A 21,887-nucleotide genomic window follows, 5' to 3' on the forward strand; every position below is an offset into this window, starting at 1 on the left:
TGTTTATGATCATTTCTCATGTTCCAAGGCGATGTCTGCAAATATCTTAATTTTTATACAATACAATAATAAGATTTTTTTTTTTTTTTTTTTTTTTACCTCAAACAGCTACAACCTTTTACTATTTGGTTAAATATTAACCTCAACAAATTAGTTAATGTTTTGGATTATGTTCTGCAGACAGAAGAATCGTTTCAATTGAAAAATTTAACCCATAAAGACCCAAACACCCACTGATGACCAAAATCATTTACTGATATAAAAAGTTAAATAACTGTTGATCCACTAATCCTATCAATCCATGTCAATAATTGGTGTGAAATACAGTTCAAACTCCATGGGTTTTACTGGTGAATCAATGTTGTAGAAGATGACGGTGTTTCCACGGTAACTACGGAGCCTCTGAACGTCCAAATGGGTCATATCTGATGACCATGAAAAGATGAAGAACTGCATTTTACACTAATTATTTACATGGATTGATAGGATTAGTGGATCAGCAGTTATTGAATATTTTATATCAGTAGATGATTGTGGTCGCCGGTGGATGTTTGGGTCTTGATGGGTTAAATACTGGAAAATGCGTGAATTGTACTGGAAAAAAGTGCTAAACATGAAGGATTATTTTCTGATAAATGGTGACAAATCACTTAGGAAATGTTAAATATAGAGAAAAAATCATCTGGGAACTGCCACATAAGTAACGCTGGGTCTTTATGGGTTAAATTTGATGAGGGATAACTGCTTGTACAGACGTAAGGGAAACCATGTATCACAAAACAAACTCAATTACTCCACATTTGTGACTTCAGGCTTCTGATTTAATAAAAGAAAACCAACTATTTGCACTAACCACACAGACTTGGGCTAATTTTAAAAAAATATTTTTTTTTTAAATGTTACAACACAAACATTTAGAACATAGTGTCAGTTGTCGTCCTGCATATTGTTAATTTCTTCCATCAATCTTCACATGTTGCTTGCTGTAGTCTTATGATATACGTAAGTCTCTCCATGTTGTGAATTTCTTCCACAATGTCTCTCCAATTATTTAGAGTAGGGGGGTCCTCTTTGCACCATTTTTGTGTGATGGCTTTTTTAGACGATGCCAAGAGGATTTTAATCAAATATTTATCCTTACTTGGTATGTCTTTTCCTGTTAAATGACCCCAAATATAACACATAACGTGTCCTTGGTAGTTCGTATCCCAATATTTGTCCAAGTTGTTGCTGATATTATTCCAATATTGGGATAGTTTTGTGCACTGCCAAAAAACATGTGCATGACCCACATCCTGCTCACCGCACAACCTCCAACAGGGCTGAGGTCACGATAGTGAAGCCTTTTTGGATTTTTGGTGTTATAAAAAGTCTCATTATGTTTATCCAACAAAATATTTTCCAATTTCTTGAATTAAATGTAGTCACTTGAGTTTCACATATTTCATACCATGTATCATCACTCAATTCTACCAGCAGTTCTTTTTTCCATTTATCTCTAATACACAGAGTTGAAGTTTTCCTGTTAGACACCAATCCCTGATACAGACTTGGGCTAATTTAACAAAGAAAACAGTTCTTGGTTAAACAGAAAAAAACTAATAATCTAAAGGCAGCAGTAGACAGTCAGTGAACTTACTTCAGAGTTTCCAGTCTGCAGTTTGGGCTCTCCAGTCCAGAAGCCAGTTTCATTCCTGAGTCCTTCAGCTGATTCTTACTGAGGTCCAATAACCTCAAATGTGAAGGATTAAACTTCAGAGCCGAGGCCACGACTTCACAGTGACTGTCTGAGAGTCCACACTCTGAAAGTCTGAGGACAGATCGGACATGAAATCAATTACTATTAGAGCTGCACAATACATCGTTTGAACATCGTCGACGCAATATGCGTGTGCACGATAGTCACATCGCAGGACCGGCAATGTAGGAGGTAAAGGAACTCAATGTGTTCTTATCTAAAAATCATGGGAAGGACACTCTGTAAGCATTAAAATGCCTTTATCCTCATGGCATGGTCATATATATACCTTAAAAACACTTCAACGCGTTTCAGCTTCAAACTTTCATCAGAAGTCTAACAAAACAGAAGCCTGGAAAACTACTTTCAAAGAACCCACAGTTTTCCAGGCTTCTGTTTTGTTTGACTTTGTGTTCTCATCTAATTTCAAGGCTACCTCACACACACACTGCGCACAGTGATCCACTAATCACAATCGTTCTTAATCAGTTTGCTGAAGCAGACCACGCCCCTGCACATGGAGTGAGTTGCTGGAAACAGCATTGAAAAAAGAGCAACAAACAAGAGAAAATCACCAAAAACCAAGACTTGGTCCCAAAAAGAAAAAGCAGCATCAGTTATCTGGAATTATTTCAGCTACAAGAAGGATGATATCGAAACATGTGTTCTGTGTCGACAGTACCTTGCAATTGTTGCCACGAGAGGTAACACAATTAATTTGTTTGACCATTTATGTCAGCATCACACAGCTATTTCATATCAAAATATATATTGCATGGTTAAAAAAATGGCAACGTCAGTTCTTTCCAGTATCATACAGCCCTAATTACTATGCAACGCATTTATTGAATATCCAAGTGGTAGCAAAGCTGAGATATTGTGTTGTGGAACACCATGTCTGGAAAAAATACAAAGTTGAAGAAAAGTAGACACTACCAGATTAATATCATAGACTTCACATATAGATGAATGTACTGACAGCTCCTGAAAATCAAAGCCCATCTCATTCTCTGGCTGTAGTATAGGTCAGAAGTCCTGCCCCTCTCTGTTTATTTTTTAACAATATCTTTCATGGATTTTGGTGTAAATACACACACACACACACACACACACACACACACACACACACACACACACATACAGGGTGGGGAAGCAAAATTTACAATATTTTGAGGCAGAGATTGAAAGACAGTGTATGACCAATTAGTTTATTGAAAGTCATGAGAATTTATTTGTCACAAGAAAATTGACATAATAGAAAATGTTTTTATTCTATGTGTCCTCCTTCTTTCTCAATAACTGCCTTCACATGCTTCCTGAAACTTGCGCAAGTGTTCCTCAAATATTCGGGTGATGACTTCTCCCATTCTTCTTTAATAGTATCTTCCAGACTTTCTTGTAATAGTTTTGCTCATAGTCATTCTCTTCTTTCCATTATAAACAGTCTTTATGGACACTCCAACTATTTTTGAAATCTCCTTTGGTGTGACGAGTGCATTCAGCAAATCACACACTCTTTGACGTTTGCTTTCCTGATTACTCATATGGGCAAAAGTTTCTGAAAAGGTATGGATAATAGTGTTAGGTATGATTATGACATCAGTATATGTTTGGTTTCAAAACAATTGATGTAGTGCCTGCTGAGAAAAAAATATTGTAAATTTTGCTTCCCCACCCTGTGTGTGTGTGTGTGTGTGTGTGTGTATATATATCTATATATATATCTATATATATATATATAAATATATATATATAAAACATTCAGTATGCAGTTGTACAGAATTGTTTTGAAAGAAAGTCCCTTCATGCTATTCTAAAGGGAACAAGTAAAAAAGTAAGCGGAGTTTACCAATACCCCTGCCCCATCACACAAAAGTTTGCCCCTCACAGCGATTAATTTTATGTCTCAATCCCAATTCACCCCTTGGCCCCTCCCCCTGACCCCTACCCCTTGCATTTGGTTGAAACATTCCCCTGTGAAATGGGACAACCCTTCCAGACCTGGTACGTCATCAGCAGTCATTGATGTCGCTATAAACAGATGCGACAACTTTGTTTCTGAAATAATTCTCCATGCCGTCAGCAGCTGTAACTATCACTGTTGCATGGGCTTTGGACATTTTTTTTGCGCAAACCTCAGAAATGCGATCTATAATACATTAAAATGGCATTAAACGGTCGATCAAATGATTATGCTGTTTACGAACAAAATATGTACAATTGTGTGTTTCTTTCGTCACTGCTGCACTTTTGTGCTGTGTTTATCTCCATCTTGCCAATGATTTGAACAGAATTATGGGAGATTTCTCATACCCCTCCGTTTGTAGTGTGGGCCAAATAGCCCTCCCCCTCCCACTCCCACTCATCGAGAATTGGGACAACACTACCCCTTCACGTGAACGTGCAAAATGTAGGGGTAAGGGGGAGGGGCCAAGGGGTGAAATGGGATTGGGCCTAAACCTTAATTTTCAATCTTTAAAAAAAAATTGTAAAAAAGAAAAAAATAAGAAAAAATTGAGAGAAAAACCCATGTAAAGAAGACGTGTAAAATATGAAAAGAATTGGGTGAATAGTGTCCAAGAAATCACTTGGACAAATTATCTAAGTTGAAATGTTCAAAATTTTGTAAAAAAAAAAAAAAAAAAATCTAAAAATTTCAATTCAGCCATCAAACTGTGCACTACACCTCCCTCTCCTAGTGGTATAGAACGTGTGTAAAATCTGAAAAGAATCATGTGAATAGTGTCTGAGAAATCGGTTGGACAACAATCTTGGATAGATGGACAGAGTTCCTGGTATAGTTCTGGAACGAGCGGGTTTATAGAAAGAAAAACTCAAAGGTCACATTCAATAGTGTTTCTTTTTTTTCCCCAAAATATGATTTCGGTCTTTTCAGGCAGATTTCACCACTTTACTGATGGAATTTGAGTAAATTACTTGATGATTTAAAAATGGGTGATCGACTGCTGTAGTGACCAAAATGCTGCAGAATCTCTCAGACAAATGGATGCAAACCAATCAGTGATCTGGAGGACGGACCTCACATTCCAGTGTCTCAACTGAAATGACTCTGATCCTACAACCATTATGTCAATTCCCATATTTCACTTTTACATAAACAGAAGACAGAGGGTCATGTGATCCATCTTTATATTCAGTCTATGATTAATACTGTTCATATTATCATCAGTACTTACTCAGCCTTTCTGCAGTTCCTCACAGCTGGGATCAGTCTTCGTCTTCCTTCATCTGATGTGTTGTACTTCTTCAGGTCCAGCTCATCCAGAACCTCCTCTGACATCTGCAACATGTAGGCCAGAGCTGAACACTGGATCTCAGACAGTTTCTTCTGTGATCTGTTCTCTGACTTCAGAAACTCTTGGATCTCCTGATGGACTGTTTGGTCCTTCATCTCCGTCAGACAGTGGAAGATGTTGATGCTTCTGTCAGGACAGATATCCTCAGTGTTCATCTCCTTCAGGTTCTTGATGACTTCATGGATGCTCTCTGGACTGTTCTCTTTTGGACCCAGCAGACCTCCTAAAAGTCTGTGGTTGGACTCCAGACAGAGGCCATGAAGGAAACGAACACACAGATCCAGGTGTCCGTTCTCACTCTGAAGGGATTTTTTCATGACTTTACTGAGGAAAACATCCAGGCTGTCACTGACTGGAAAATACCTGAACATTTTCATGAAAAGGGATTCTGAGTCCCTGTCCTGGTCACCCAGAAACCTCTTCAGAACCTCTGTGTTGTTGTTGGTGTAACAGTGGTAGATGTAGACTGCAGCCAGAAACTCCTGAACACTCAGATGAACAAAGCAGTAGACTGTTTTCTGGAAGATCACAGTTTCTTCTTTGAAGATCTCTGTACAAACTCCTGAGTACACCAAGGCCTCTGTGACGTCCAGACCACACTGATCCAGGTCTTCTTGGTAGAACATCATGTTTCTTTTCTCCAGTTGTTCAAACGCCAGCCTCCCCAACTTCAGTAGGACTTCCATGTCTGCCTTTGTCATCTCTTCTAGACTTGTTTCATGCCCTTCTTTGTACTTGTTCTTCTTCCTCTTTGTCTGGACCATGATGAAGTGTGAGTACAGGTCTGTCAGGGTCTTGGGCAGCTCTTCTCTCTGCTCTGAAGTCAACATGTGCTCCAGAACTGTAGAACTGATCCAGCAGAAGATTGGGATTTGACACATGATGTGGAGGCTCCTGGATGTCTTGATGTGTGAGATCATTTTGTTGGACAGATCTTCATCACTGGATCTCTTCTTGAAGTACTCCTCCTTCTGGTCATCAGTGGTGAAGCCTCGGACCTCTGTTACCCTGTCCACACATGAAGGAGGGATCTGATTGGCTGCTGCAGGTCTGGATGTTATCCAGATGAGAGCTGATGGAAGCAGGTTCCTCTTGATGAGGTTGGTCAACAGTACATTGACTGATGACTTCTGAGTCACGTCTGAAACAACCTCACAGTTGTGGAAATCCAGTGAAAGTCTACTTTCATCCAGGCCGTCCAAGATGAACACAAGTTTGCAGACAGTGATCTGCTCTGCTGTGACCTTCTGTAATGTTGGATGGAAAACATGGAGCAGCGTCAGCAGACTGTACTGCTCATCTCTGACCAGGTTCAGCTCTCTGAAGGAAAGCAGAACCACCAGACTGACGTCCTGGTTTTCTAAACCCTCTGCCCAGTCCAGAGTGAACTTCAGCACCGAGAAGGTTTTTCCAACTCCAGCAACGCCGTTGGTCAGAACCACTCTGATGGGTTTCTGCTGCTCGGGTAAGGCTTTGAAGATGTCCTGACACCTGATTGGACTTTCTTGGATGATCTTCTTGGAAACTGTCTCCAGCGTCCTCACCTCATGTTGGGTATTAACGTCTTCACTCTGTCCCTCTGTGATGTACAGCTCAGTGTAGATCCGGTTTAGACGGGTTCTACTTCCTGTTTCATCAGTTCCTTCAGTCACACATTCACATCTGCTCCTCAGACTGAGTTTATGTTCAACTACAACCAGACAAAAAACACTTTAAATAAACACAGTTGGGTAAACATAGCTGTTATCATCTGTCAGTGAATGCTAATACTATTTCATATTGACAACAGTTTCCAAATGACAAACCCTAGACCTGTTACTACGGAAACACTGATCAGACATGGATCTGATTTATAAAAACAGGAATAATTCCAAAGCAGTTCTTAAAATATGGACACGATGATTGTCACTGACCAAATACTTCAGAAAGTGATTGAATTTATTGAATTTACAGTGAATTACTTTCTTAAGCCATCATCCATCATAAAACATTTTATTTGATTAATCTGAAATAAAAATGTTTTTGCTGATAATTTCCAACATATGATAGAAAATGTAGTTCAGTCTAATGCAGTTCAAATCTTATTTGTTATGATGCTCAATAAGTGACAGTTGAACACATGTTGTGTTTAGTGACCTGCAGACATGTTCAGACAGATGTCCAGTCTTACTTTGTACAGTGCTGCGGATCTGCAGGTCAGCTCTTGTTCTGAATGTTTCTTCACACTGGGGACAGGAGGAGTCTCCTGATGAACCAGACTGGTCCCAGTATGAAGTGATGCACTGTCTGCAGAACCAGTGTCCACAGCTGGTCTGGACTGGATCACTCTGGACCTTCTGACACAAAGAACAGGACGGTGGGTCCACCACAGGAACATGAGTCCTCTCCGTCTCTCTGTGGACATCAACACATTGTTTAGAAGAAGCTTCTTAAATGTTCTTTCAGATCAGCTGTTCAAAGGATCAGATCTACACTCTGAACTCTGTCGGCTCATTTCTGTAACTCTGTACTGGGTCAAGGACCTGGTCTGGATGGGGATCAGACCCAGGACCTTGCTGCTGAGCGGTGCCAGTGTAAACCATTGAGCCGCCTCAACTCACAGTCTGTATGAAAATGGCAGCTGGAAGGAATGATGAGCCTCCATGTCAGGTCACATGTCCAACCCAATTCACTGGTTGATTCTTTTTAACACCATGTTAAACCCTCCCCCTTTCTCTTTGACATCCTGTCTGTCACCACACTTATCCTCCTTTCTAAATCTGCATATCGCAGCAACATCCATAGTCGACTAAGACTTGTTTGTGTGTGCTGTGAAGTGAAACCAGTACGAAAAACATCAGTTCACACACTGAACGGGTTAAAAAAAGCTTCAACGTAACCACATCCTACTTGAGCTTCATAACAAGCAGCTCATCTGGTGGGAGATAGCATCAGCCAAAATGAGCAAAATGTGCATGGGTTTTGTGTTGTTTGACTAAAGTGCACCTGATGTTTCAGTGTTTTCATTCTTAGTTTAATGCTGATGGAAGCTGCTCAGTCACACAGAGCTAGAGTAACATGTTATGTTTAACATTTCAATAAGTTTCATATTCTCTGCACAGCTGTGCCACAGATGGAAAATGAACGGTGGTTAAATGACTGTCTTATTTGTTCAGTTCTTACAATGAAATCAGGAAAGTGTGTCACAGAAAAGACCGTCACAGTGAAGTCAGTTATACGGGATGTTTTGCAGAGTTCTGTAGACGCCTAGGCTTTACAGTTCAAGTGTTCATTCAGTTCATGTGAAATATTATCATAGGCCCACAACTTATTTGACCTTCACAGAGGTTTGGTAATTCTAAACAAGACGTGAAGCTTCTCTAGTTGAATATTTTTCTAAGTATATCTACACCCTGTTTTAATTAATAAGATTAACACTGATCTGGTCACTTGGTTTAGGTACAGTGAATGCATGTTGAATTTCAGTTGAACTGGAGGTCTCACACTGACTTTCTCTGTGGATGTTTGTCCTAAAGGATTCCCTTCTTTTGCAGACTGAGGCTTTTTGTTGTTAGCACTAAAATCATGTGGATGTGGGGTAACATGTGGTGCATTGGTTCACACTGCTGCCTCACAGCAAGAAGGCACTCCTCCCACTGTCCAACCACAAGCACTGAATAGGTTAACTGGTAAATCTAAACTGCGCACTGGTGTGAATGTCAGAGTGAATGGTTGTCTGTAGCTCTGTGACAAACTGATGTACCCCACATTCACCCAGTGGCAGCTGGCATGGGCTCCAACCCCCGGTTCAGAAAATGAATGAATGGATGAGCAACATCAGATATTGCATGGCTACCTGGTTTGGTAATGAAACGTGAAACATGGTTAAACCCGCAGTGAAGATCATCAGCACATTCATTCATTCATTCATTTTCTGAAACTGCTTTATCCTCACTAGGGTCACAGGGTTCGCTTGGAGCCTATTCCAGCTACTTATGGCGAAGGCGGGGTACACCCTGGACATTTCGCCAGTTCATCGCAGGGCTGACATATAGAGACAATCACTCTCACATTCACACTTATGGACAATTTAGATTAACCACGACATGGTGGTGCAGTGGATAGCACTCATGCCTCACAGCAAGAAGGTCTTGGGTTCGATTCCAACACTAGTTGACGGGGGTGGGACCTTTCTGTGTGGAGTTTGCATGTTTTCCGGCTTCCTCCCACCATCCAAAGACATGCACTGATTGGTTAATCTGATAGGTCATCGGCACATGTTAATTTATGAGTGCTCTGTAGTACGACTAGCAGATAAGATTACCTGTGGCAAATTTTCATTGGTAGCTACGTCAAAAGATCACGTATCATACTAGTGGTTCCATCAGGTAACTTAGATCATAGCCCATGCGAGTTCTAAGTCACTGCTCTGTCAGTCAGACACGGTCAGAGACATGTTGCCACATTCACAGGCTGTTCCAGTATCGGCAGTGACGCAGACTCGTTGATTTGTCCGATTACCTGGTCCCTGACACCGGTCTAAGATGACACATTATGGACCAGCGCTGGGTCACGTCTCCAGGACAATGGTGGAGTGCAAAGCTAACAGCTGTACAAACAACAAACGCCAACTTGTGCATCTTGCTCACTAACTGCTTCTTGTTTACTCGCACTCCATCACCCATAAACAACGATGGTACATCACTTCCAGCCGGCAATGGCTGTTCTCTAGAAGTTCTGCCCCCGCCTGTAATTTACGCAATAAAAAGGTTCAGCGTGGTGCATTTATGATGATTTTTCTTTACTGAATTTGTGCCTCTCTTGCTCTTAAGTAACACACAAAGCAGAATTATGGTAAGCATGAACAGTACAGGTTCACTTTAATGACAACTCTCACACTGTGTTTCCTGAATTTGAGTTACTACCATCCAGGGGGCGCTACAGTGCTAGTAAACACAGAACATACAGACTCAAATATTCATTCATTCCTATGACCATCACTCAGCCTAAAAGCAGGTTGCTTTATAGGGATCCTACAAGTTTCAAGTTAAATTTAAGTCTTTTAAAGACCTTTTTAAGACTACATAGGACAGAATTTAATGCCCACTTCACAGCTTATTTCACAGTCATATTGGCGAACATTTGTGACTCCTAGAATTTAGGAAGATTTGTGTCAACCAGATTGAGAATGATCTTTTCTCCAACCACCCTTTATTAAATGTACACTTCCTCATGCTTACTTTTTGGGTGTGTGACTAACAGCTGCACATGTGTTGGGCTGAATGTTCTTTGATCATTTCTGCAAAGTTAGCGATAATTGGTTCCTAATTTCAATATAAATTGTTGGGTTGGAAAAGGTGGAACTGAGCAGATGAACGTACTTTCTCTGCAGTTTGGACATTTAACACACATATTTAAACACAACACAGCAAACAAGTTTATGGCAACATATCTTAAGACCTACCACAACAAATTTAATACCTTTTAAAGACTTTTCTAAGGTATTAAAAGTAGATTTGTAAATTCAAGACTTTTAGGACCCAACAGGAACCCTGGCTTTAGTATTTTATTCTATTTATTATAGTTTTTTTTTTACTGCACGTACAGGTGTACAGTACTTGTTTTGTGCATGTCATGAACTATGCCTGTGTCTGCATTGTCTTGTGTATGGGTACTGTCTATGTTGTTTCCAGCTCTTTCACACTTTAGCCTGAGACAGATTTCCTTTTGGGAATAATATTTTTTTTTTTTTTTTTTTTTATTAATATCTGGTAGGATAAGTTGTAAATGGGCATTACCATATTAGTGTATATAGGAAAAAGGATGTGTGATATTGTTATACTCTTGTTGTTGTTGTTATTAGGGGTAGGAGTACAATAGTTTTTACTTCTTCCTACTCCTTTTTAAGCATGCATAATTTCATTCATTTTATTTATCTTTTCATTTATTTATTTATTTATTACTATTATTTATTTATTGTTGTTTGTTTGCTTATCAATCATTTATGTACCAGTACTTATATTTTGTTGGTTGACTTTTATTTTGATTTCACTGTCTACATGTTCGAAATAAAGATTTCATTCATTCATTCATGAAGTTGATGTGATTTGATTCATTTTGTTTGATTGGTTCAAATACGTCAGTTTTATGAATGAAACACAAAGGGTCGAAGGTCTCAGTAAATCAGTGTCTGATGAATTAGATGAACTTTGCTTCTATGTGCATTCATGGTTGAGCCCAGTTGAAAGACTCTGTTATAAACTGTAGGGGGTTTAAACCATAGCAGTGTGTCACAGTCAAAAGGATCATCATGCATTTGTGGCATAACCCTGTATCTTTGTATAGGTGACTTCCTGTCTGCCCCAGCATACATTCTGGTTTCACTCTCTGCATATTGAGGCGTCTGTGAAACATCCTTATTAGGTCACAGACATGCACAATTGACATAGGATGTTGTTTGTCTCTAATACAAAATGAAATCACTGCTAACATGTCCTGCAGATCATTTTAAAGAATAAACAGTGTCATTGTATCTTAAGGTCCAGGTTCACCACTAAATAGTGGATGACCCCGTGGACCGGTCACTGTTCATGGACAGACATGTGGACACTGGAGACTCTGCTCTGGGTCTGTTATACTGACCTCTGGAAACAACACAAGTACAACAGTTGGACTGGACAGTATGTTAGTGTTAAGATCTGAACACTTCATTTTCTATCACCTTTGGTTATTATTGATGTGTTTTTATTCTGTCTGAAGGAAACATTTGGACTTTAAAGTGGACACATCATGTCCTGTTATGTCTGTAGTAACACATTAAAGGTGTGTGACAGTCGACTCACTGTGGATCAGAGGGTCCTGGTTCATTACTGCCCCATGAAGGTTCATTTATGGACAATCCCCCGTTTGATAACTCTGCTCCATCCTCCTCTTCATCCACACTCAGACTCATATTGTGAACTTCAGTCAGTCTGAAAGGACAAGCAGTAAAACTACTGTGAGCTCACCTCACTAAAACACTGTGTTCATCAGTCACAAACACTGACACAACAGGAAATAACCCAGTGGACATAGAGTCCAGTAAACCTAGTGGACACTCAGCCTGGAAGTGACTACATCCATGTTTCCTGTTAAACCCACTCAGAGACTTGAAGAGGAAAATGATCTGAATGTCAGACTCACCCTGAAGCAGATGTCTTCTTTGAGCTTTGATGTCTTCTGTTCAGCTTTGAGAATAGACTCTGAATGCCTTCACTTTCACATGAAACAGGTTGATACAACACCCCCTCCCACTCTGCATTTATATGAAGTCATGTGTTCACCTTTTTTCTTTTACAGTGACGTTAAAAGTCAACATAAAAGACAGCAAAATGAAAAACATGAAAGAAAGATGAAAATGAGTAGAAGACAAAAAATGAAGTAAAACAGCATCTTACAGACTGATTGAACTGTGGAAAGGTCAGTATGTGGCAGTATTTTAATCATGTGTTGTAGCAGTTTGCACTTCGGTGTTGTGAGGTGACATGAAATAGATTTTTTGTGTCAAATTGTTTGTTTGGGAGCCACTGGACTCCAGTATGAGACTGATGGATGAATATGTCAGGGTAGAGACTGCGATCTGGTAGGATCGGCGATTCTACCAGTAGAGACTCCGATCGTTGTCTCTACCAGTAGAAACTCCGATCAGAGTCTCTACTGGTAGAAACTCCGATCCTGCCAGTAGAAACTCCAATCGGAGTCTCTACTGGTAGAAACTCCGATCTTACCAATAGAATTGCCAAATGCAAAGTTAATGTTGAAATTCCAAAGGTTTTGAGAAAATTGTTGTCATTTTATATTTCACAAATGGTTTTAATATTTGGTGCTTTCCATAAATTATTTATATATTATGTGAGCGTGCTGAGACTAACTAAAAAGTCCAGATGTGGGTTAGGGGTTAGGGTTAGGGTTAGGTAGGTAGGATCAGAGTTTCTACTGGTAGAGACTCTGATCGGAGCTTCTACTGGTAGAATCGCCGATCCTACCAGATCGCAGTCTCTACCCTGACAAATACATGAACAAAAGGAGGACAATTATTACATGAGTGGGAGATCAATTACAATGAATTACAATTAGAGCAATAAGATTTCAAAAAACACTCTATAAAATAGAAAATACAAAGGTAAGTACAGTCACACACAGAGGAAGAGTTCAGTTAGTGTTCACATCAAATTAGAATGAACACATTAGAAAACAGAAATAAACCGGTAACAGTTTGAAATCCCCACAAAAACATCCACATTAGAAATTAAAGTTCACTCTGAGAATCAACTTTACAAAAGAATCATTAGGTTTGACAGCAGATGTGAGATGTGCTTTTTGTTTGTTTACATGGAGTTCGTGTCACATGTACATACTGCTGAAATTACATTATTGTCATACCCGCAGCCAGACGTTAGTCTGGTTTTGTCTGTCTTTTATGTTTTGTTTGTCATTTCCTGTTTTATTTTGTTAAGTTTCCCCTCATGTGTCTTGTCTGTCGTCTTTACTTCCTGTTCCCTGTTCTCCCTGACCTCTTACCTGATTACCTGTCTCCGCCCTGATTTGCTCCACCTGTGTCTAGTTGTCTTCCCTCCCTTTTGTGTATTTAAACCCTGTCTCTTCCCTCAGTCAGACGCCAGTTTGTAACTCTTGTAGTTCTTACCAGCGTCTTGACCTCGTTTGTTCGTTTTGTCTGCCTGTTGTGACCCTTTTTGGATTCCTCGGTTTTTTGCCTACTGCCTGCTCCCTGTCGGTTTTGTCTGCCTCATCTGATTTCCTGGTTTCGATCTTCTCGCCCTGACTTACTGGTACGTGAGTATTTGTCTAGCCCTTATGTCCTGTTGCCTGAGTGATAGCCTGCCTGTGCATGACCTATTTCCGTCCCTGACCTCCCTTTGCTTTTCCCCAGTCGGGAAAGATACCCCAAACGCCGCTCGGGGAGACGGGCTGCCGCCCTCGAACCGGAGGACGAATCAGAAGAGGATATTTCCAACCTTTATCCTCAAGATTCTGTCATTATTATTCTTTCACCTGTGTGTGAATAATAAATCTTTTGAACCTTATTTTTGTGTCCGAGTTACTGCATTTGGATTCAGTGTTTGTACTAACGCCATTACAATTATAGAGAAATGACAAGCTACATTTAGTTTCCAAACAAAAGATTCATGAATTTCTCCCAAAAATGTATAGTTAGTTCTTATTTCTGGACGGATTTCATCATAAATAAATGCGAACAGACATATGCAAGAATTTTACTTGTATCTAAGTCTTTTCAGTCACTTCTTAGTACACAGACCATACCATTCACTCTGTTTAGTGTCTGTACTGTTTGTACTTCTTTTTTATGTGACAACTGAAAAGCAGAAATTAACAAATGCACTGGAATAGAAAGTGTTATAAGAAATGGAGTGGGATGGGGTATAAAGCTCAGCATGTAGTGACATCTAGTGGTTTGACAAACTCATAGCATCTCTTCCAAACACTACAGCCCTGATTTCATCCTGTCAGACTCGTGTGTACGAGAAAAACCCAACACGCTTCATGTACTGCATCTAGAATACTGCAAGAAATGCTCATGTCAAATAAAACATGTTATCTGCAAAGAAAATTTAAGTTCCAGTTACATTCATCATTCTTCTCCAACTTCACTCACTTGTTTTCATAAAACCAAGATGGTAGTTGCAATGCTGTGCATCTTTAGCCTTTGAAATTGCAGATCACAAACCAATGGGTGACACCAGAGGACACTAAGGATGTTGCTGATTTTCAGTTGGACTTAAAGCTCTGTGCAATAACCTGGAGTTCTTTAATTTAAATTTGGTTGAAATTAAAAACATAAAAGAAAATTATCTACCAATAACAGTTCAAGAGCCAAAAAAGAAGCTGGTGACGAAACTGTAACTCGTCTATCATTAAAGACATTTGGGTGCTTCTATGAAACTGGGTTTATTTTGGTATCTGACACTTTTCCAGCTTTTTAGACCTAATAATAAAAGGCAAATGTAGACATATTTCCCGCCAGGATGGACATAATGATCACCTCAGATAAATGCAAAAAAAAAATTATACTCTTGCCCTGGGCCATCCCATAATTAATTAATTTTTAATGAAATATTGGGGCCCACCTTCTTAGTTACATCGTCAGTATTATTAAAATAACGTTACATTCAGAACATCAATTTTTGACGTTTTTTTTCTCTGCATCGATTCATAATTGGGCACATCCGCATCGCAATGCATCGAAGAATTGATTTTTTTTTTTAACCCCTAGTCAACGTGTAGTCAGTCAGTGACCCACTTGTTCAAAGTCTGTAAATGACATGAATGAAATGAGGATCTGCTACTGCTTTAACATCTGTAGATCATCTGGACTCAGCTGATCCTCACACAGTCCTGATCACAGTGACTGTTACAGAGATCACTTCCATCTGAAGAAAGAAGAAAACACAGAGATCAGAAATAAATGTTTACTGAGACATTTCTTAGTTTATTCAAATGACAGAGGAATCAATAAAAATAATCAAACAGACTTCTAATCATGGAGGTGTTCACCAAACCAGCAGAAACTGACATTACTTACCCTAGTTTCTCCAGTTCACAGTCTGGACTCTGAACAAGGTCCTCCAGTTCTTTAACATCTGAATCCTTCAGGTTGTTCTGACTTAAGTCGAGTTCTATCAGATGTGAGGGATTGGACTTCAGAGCTGCCGCCAGATAAGAACAGCTGATTTTTGACAAACTGCATTTAAACAACCTGAATAAAGAATAAACAATGGAGATTAAAATTAATTAACATTTCAGTCAAATATATTTAGGTTTTCAATGTGAATGTGAAGCATTCAACATTAATTTCAATTGAATAGTTTTCCTGACTAATTTGTGTACCTGCAAGAAAAATAAAACATTAAACTGTGTAAACTATACAGTGGTAAGAAAAGCTATGTGGAGCCTTCAAAATTTTTCTTTAAAAGTTTTCTGTGTGAATTGGTCGTAAAATGTGATCTGATCTGCAACGCTGCTGGAAAAATTAAGTGAACCCTTTGGCTAGTAATGATGGCAAAAAGATGATTTGAGTCAAGAATTCACAAACCTGAAGTCTAATCAGTGAAATAAGATCTGAGCTGTGCATGGAGCCACTTTGACTTTTAAAAACACTCAGACCTCTGGAGTTGGATGTTCACAAAAGCATTTGCTCAGGTCAACCATATTTCACAAAAGAGTTCTCCAAAGACCATGCATCAAGAACTGCTGATTTGCATGTGAGTGGAGGAGGTTAGAAAGCAAACTCAGAGACTTTAAGAATTCACTAGTCTAAGTTAGACAAATGGAGGGGATTTGTGTGTACAGTGTAGAGGAGCATCATGAAGTGGTTCTGTTTTGCTGCCTCAAGCTCTGGACCACATGATATCCCGGAAAAGTTGGATTCCCAAGTTTATCGACATATCCTACACTACAATGTCAGGGTGGCTGTCGGCCATCTGAAGATCAGTAGAAGGTGGGTGATGCAGCAGAACAATGATCATAAACATAGAAGTAAAGTGACTAGAGTGGCTTCAGAAACAGAAAAATCCCCTTTTGGAAAGAGCCAGTCAGAGCCCAGACCTGAATCCAATAGAGACGCTGTGGACTGAACTCACCAGAGCCATTCACACCAGACATCCTAAGAATATAGCTGAGCTGATGCAGTTCTGTCAGAAAGAAGGATCAGAAATGTCCCTGGACATTGTGCAGGTCAGATCAGCAGCCCCCAAAAACACTTGTTTAAGGTTATTGCTGCAAAAGGAGGTTCGATCATTACATTCACTGGGAGTGTTTAATAGTTGTGCTCAATAAAGACATGAAATACTATTAGCCTTTCTGTGGTATTGGGTTAAACACATTTGTCTGTACTTGTGACTGACATGTAGATTAGATCATACAATAAGCAAAAATATAACTTCTGTTTTTGCTCCCATTTTTCCATGAGCTGAACTCATATCTAAAAATTTTTTGTTTTACACAAACAGCCTATTTCTCTCAAATACTGTCCACAAGTCTGTCTAAATCTGTTAGTGAGGACTTCTCCTTTGCCGAGATAATCCATCCACCTCACAGGTGTGCTTTAGGCTGGCCAAAATTAAAGGCCACTATAAAATGTACAGTTTTACTGCACTGGGGGGTCTGGTCAGAAAACCAGTCAGTATGTGGTGTGACCACCATTTGCCTCACACAGTTCAACACATCTCCTTCATAGAGTTGATCAGGTAGTCGATTGTGGCGTGTTGGTCCACTCCTCTTCAATGGCTGGGCCTAGTTACTGGAAACGGGCAGGAACTGGAACACGCTGTTGTATAAGCCAATCCAGAGCACACCAAACACGCTCAATGGGTGACATGTCTGATAAGTATAATGGCCATGCAAGAACTGGCATGTTTTCAGCTTCCAAGAACGGTGTACAGATCCTTCAACATGGGGCCGTGCATTACCATAGTCCAACATGAGGTGACGGTGGATGATCGGCACAACAATGGGCCTCAGGATCCCGTCATGGTATCTCTGTGCATTCAAAATGACAGCAATTAAATGTACCTGTCTTCCTTGTCCGTAACACACGTCTGCCTATATCATAACCCCACCATGGAGAACGCCATTCACAACGTTGACATCAGCAAACTGCTCACCCACATGATGCCATACATACAGTCTGCCATCTGCCCTGAACAGAGAAAACCAGGCTTCATCCATAAAGAGAACAGAACTCTTCAAAGTGCCAGAAACCATCAAAGGTGAGCTTTGCCCACTCAAATCAGTTACAACAACTGTAATCAGGTGAAGACCCCAGTGAGGACGAGCATGCAGATGAGCTTCCCTGAGACAGTTTCTGACAGTTTGTTCAGAAATTCTTTGGTTATTCGAACCGACAGTTGCAGCAGCTGTCCAGGTGGTTGGTCTCAGACCATCTTGGAGGTGAACATGCTGGATGTGGAGGTCCTGGGCTGGTGTGATTACACGTGGTCTGTGGTTGTGAGGCCGGTTGGATATACAGCCAAATTCTCTGAAACGCCTTTTGAGATGGCTTATGGTAGAGAAATGAACATTTAATTAATCGGAAACAGCTCTGGTGGCCTTTTATTGTGTCCAGCCTAAGGCACAGCTGTGCCATAATCATGCCGTCTAATCAGCATCTTGATCTGCCACACCTGTGAGGTGGATGGATCATCTCAGCAAAGGAGAAGTCCTCACTAACAGATTTATGAACAATATTTGAGAGAAAATAGGCTTGTTGTGTACATAGAAAAAGTCTTAGATCTCTGAGTTCAGCTCATGAAAAATGGGAGCAGAAAAGAAGTGTTGCGTTTAAATTTTTGTTCAGTGTATTTTATGACCAATTCATGCAGAAAACTAGAACATTTCAAAGGGTTCACAGAACTTTTCTTGCACATGTAAAACAACATTATGGATGTCATTTATATTTGTTCATAAATGAGATTCAGCTGCTCCTAAAACAGAACTCTATAAAACTAAAAGTAAACTGACCTCAGAATCTTCAGTTTACAATCTGGACTCTGCAGGACATCACACAGCTCCTTCACTGATGAATCCTTCAGCTCGTTTCCACCCAGATGCAGGTCTATGAGATGTGAAGGATTGGACTTCAGCGCTAAGGCCAGAGAAGAACAGCTGATCTGTGATAAACTGCATCTCCACATCCTGAAGAAAGAGTAAATGATGTAGATTAAATCCATTAAGGATCCAGTTATATATGATTAGGGTTTAGTCATGTTTTATTTAGACTGTTTTGTTTTGGGGTTTTTTTCAGATTTATATATGTAAACTCAAATGTCAAAACTGTCAGACAAATGTAAACAGTAAAGAGTGCAACATTTACACATTATTTATACATGTGTATATATCTGCATAAAATAGAGGAAATGTTTCCTTATTATTAACAATAATCTCAGTATTTAGTGAGTGTAAAACTGTTGGAATAGTTGGAATATGTTTTCATGGTTTGATGTAATAGAAATGAAAACACAAGTGGATGATGTTCTCTATTCCATCAACAAAAGTCTAAAGCTTTGACATTGGAGCTGCAGTACTGTCCTGCAGTAAATGCAGATCATTATTCCACCACTGTCACTGATGGAAATGTTTGAGCTTAATATTCACTTTATCTCTGATGTAAAATTTGTTTGAGTGAACAAACACCGAAACTATTGCTGTGTTTCTAATATGTGGTACCGACTCAACTTGACTTTTTTGCATTTCCATTACATAAAAGAACCTGAAATCTGGTACCCGGTACAAGTGTTTTTAGTACTTGCTCGGCCGAGGTTCCAAAACGGGTGAAGAGATACTAAAATGTGACGTGTAAACACTGCAGACCACTGATTGGTCAGAGAGTTGTCTCTGCGTCATCAATGCGCTACACGCCATTTTAAAAAAAAAAACAGATTCAGATGTTTACAGTAAATATAGCTGTAGGTTAATCCATGATGACAGCCCACTAAACGACAGTGTGGTCGGTCGAGGAGGTTCAAACATTTCTGTCCTTGGTGGATGATGAAAAGATTCAACGTGAGCTTGACAGGGCAACACGCAACAAACAAGTTTATCAGCAACTCTCTGAGCAGACGTCACGAAAGTTACACGCAGCATCGCTATGACATCCACAGTCAGAGATGAGAAGGATTCTAACTGCATGTATTTGAAGTTTAATTACACTTGAATTTATTCATAGTTTGTTTTCTCTTGGTACTTAAAAAGTTCATAACTCATAGCAAGAGCCTGCCTTTTGCCTAACTCCTTGTTTTTACAAATTATTGTATTTATTTTTCTTTCTTTGCCTCTTTGACAGCCGTCCTCGTCTTCTCAATGCCCCTATTCTGACTGCTGGGACTTTTTTCTTATGCTTGAGGTCCAGAATGTTGGTGTTAATGATCAATGATTAACACAGATTGGTTTGAGTCTTTCTTTGTCTGTCTGTTTTTCGTATTTGTGTATATCTGTTTTCTTCTTTTGGTGTTCTGTTTGCTTGTTTGATATGTGAGTGTTTATGTGGATGTGTTTGTGTGGATGCCACCTGGATTGGGTGGAGGGCAAGTTCACAACTTTTGTAAGAAATGCTTTAATGATGTCAATGTTGTTGATATGGAAAAATGATAAAGTTGTACAAAAAACAGCTTGTGTGTGTACACACGTACACATAAATGAAACACTTAAAATAGATTAATATATTAATACTATCACTAAAATAATCTTTGGATGAATCACATGGCATGTTCTCCAAATCCCTGAAAGTACCACAGACAAATTCATTGCACAATGTTGGAGAAAAACAAATGTCCTTCCTGTAGATGTTGTCCTAGAGCTGGATCTTTAAAGTAAAATACAAATGTTGACATGATAACTGAATTTATATGTGAACAATCTGACATCGTAACACGACAGGTTTAAACACAACACACCTCAGTGACACAAGTCCAACATCCTCCACATCCATCCAGCATCTGTCACTTAATGATTCTTCAGAACTATATTTTATAAACACCACTGATTCTGAAATAGTAAACATTCAGCTCCAGACCTTTTAAAAATACATGCTTTTATTTCTAAATTCAACTTTATGATAATCTTGTCTATTTTAACAGATGCTCTTCCTTCATGTTTAACTGTTTTCTGAATAAATTTAGTGAACATTTTAATAACAGTGTCTTCTTTACGTTCTGTTGATTTGCAGTTTCATTTTGTTTTTTTGTGCAGGTACTGATGAATCTGTCATGACTCTATTGTACTGATGGAGTGTATTCTGTTAAAATGTACATCATTATATTTCAGATAATTCCATTTTCAGAGTCTGTCAGTGCATCCATAAACACATATATCGTTATTTAGATTATTTCTGGTCTTGTCAATGTACAAATTGCTTATATTCTTAAAAAAAAACATTGTCTTATACAGGTATTTCGTATTTATTTTGATATGTCTGATGAAAAGGTTTTTTTATTGTAACAAGATCCTTCATATATTTGTTCTCATCTCTGATGAGGCTCTGCCGTTAGGAAAACACATAAACTCTTAAACAGTAACAGTGAACTGACCCCAGTTGCTGTAGTTTACAATGTGGACTCTGCAGGAAACCACACAGCTCCTTCACTGATGAATCCTGGAGGTTGTTTCCACCCAGATTCAGTTCTATCAGATGGAATGGATTGGACTTCAGAGCTGAGGCCAGAGAAGAACAGCTGATCTCTGACAAACTGCATTTCCAGAACCTGAATAAAGAATAAATCATGTAAATTAAAATCCATTAATTATCCAGTCAGATGTGTTCAGGTTTTAATTTGGGACTTAACTCAACTGAACTGAAAAAAACAAAAACAAAAAACAAAACATTTTCATCCTCTGAGGTGGATGTGTCATCCTACTGTTCATTCTTAATATAAAGCACACGTTAAGTTGTGAAAACTAATATTAAATCGACACAATCGCTGAGTTTACATGTGGACAAGGTGACAATTGAGACAACTGTTGTGAAATTAGTCCAATGTCCTCCACATCCATCCATCATTTGTCACTTAATAATTCTTCAGAACTATATTTTATAAACACCGCTGATTCTGAAATAGTGAACATTTAGCTTCAGATCAGACTTTTAACTGACACATGCTGCAATTTCTAAATTCAACTTTATGATAATCTTGTCTATTTTAACAGCTGCAGTATTTTATAATGTGTTTATTCTTTATTTGTTGTGAACACAAGCTGAACTCTTCCTTCATATTTAACTGTTTTCTGAATAAATTTAGTGAACATTTTAATAACTGTCTTCGTGATGTTCTGCTGATTTGCAG

The 21,887-nt window shown here is 39.1% G+C and overlaps 1 protein-coding gene across 1 annotated transcript in view; it reads right to left on the bottom strand.

Annotated features, from left to right (window-relative positions):
* LOC115431034 (NACHT, LRR and PYD domains-containing protein 12-like) overlaps positions 1-21,887 on the bottom strand; it is a 50,038-nt gene that overhangs the window by 13,847 nt on the left and 14,304 nt on the right. The window contains exons 10-11 of the mRNA XM_030151273.1: positions 21,135-21,308; positions 18,571-18,744 (exon numbers count right to left, since the gene is read on the bottom strand). Of these exons, the coding sequence (XP_030007133.1) occupies positions 18,571-18,744; positions 21,135-21,308 (348 nt within the window). The remainder of the gene's footprint in view (positions 1-18,570; positions 18,745-21,134; positions 21,309-21,887) is intronic.

Source organism: Sphaeramia orbicularis, chromosome 13 (genome assembly GCF_902148855.1).
Source record: "Sphaeramia orbicularis chromosome 13, fSphaOr1.1, whole genome shotgun sequence".
NCBI classification, from domain to species: domain Eukaryota; kingdom Metazoa; phylum Chordata; class Actinopteri; order Kurtiformes; family Apogonidae; genus Sphaeramia; species Sphaeramia orbicularis.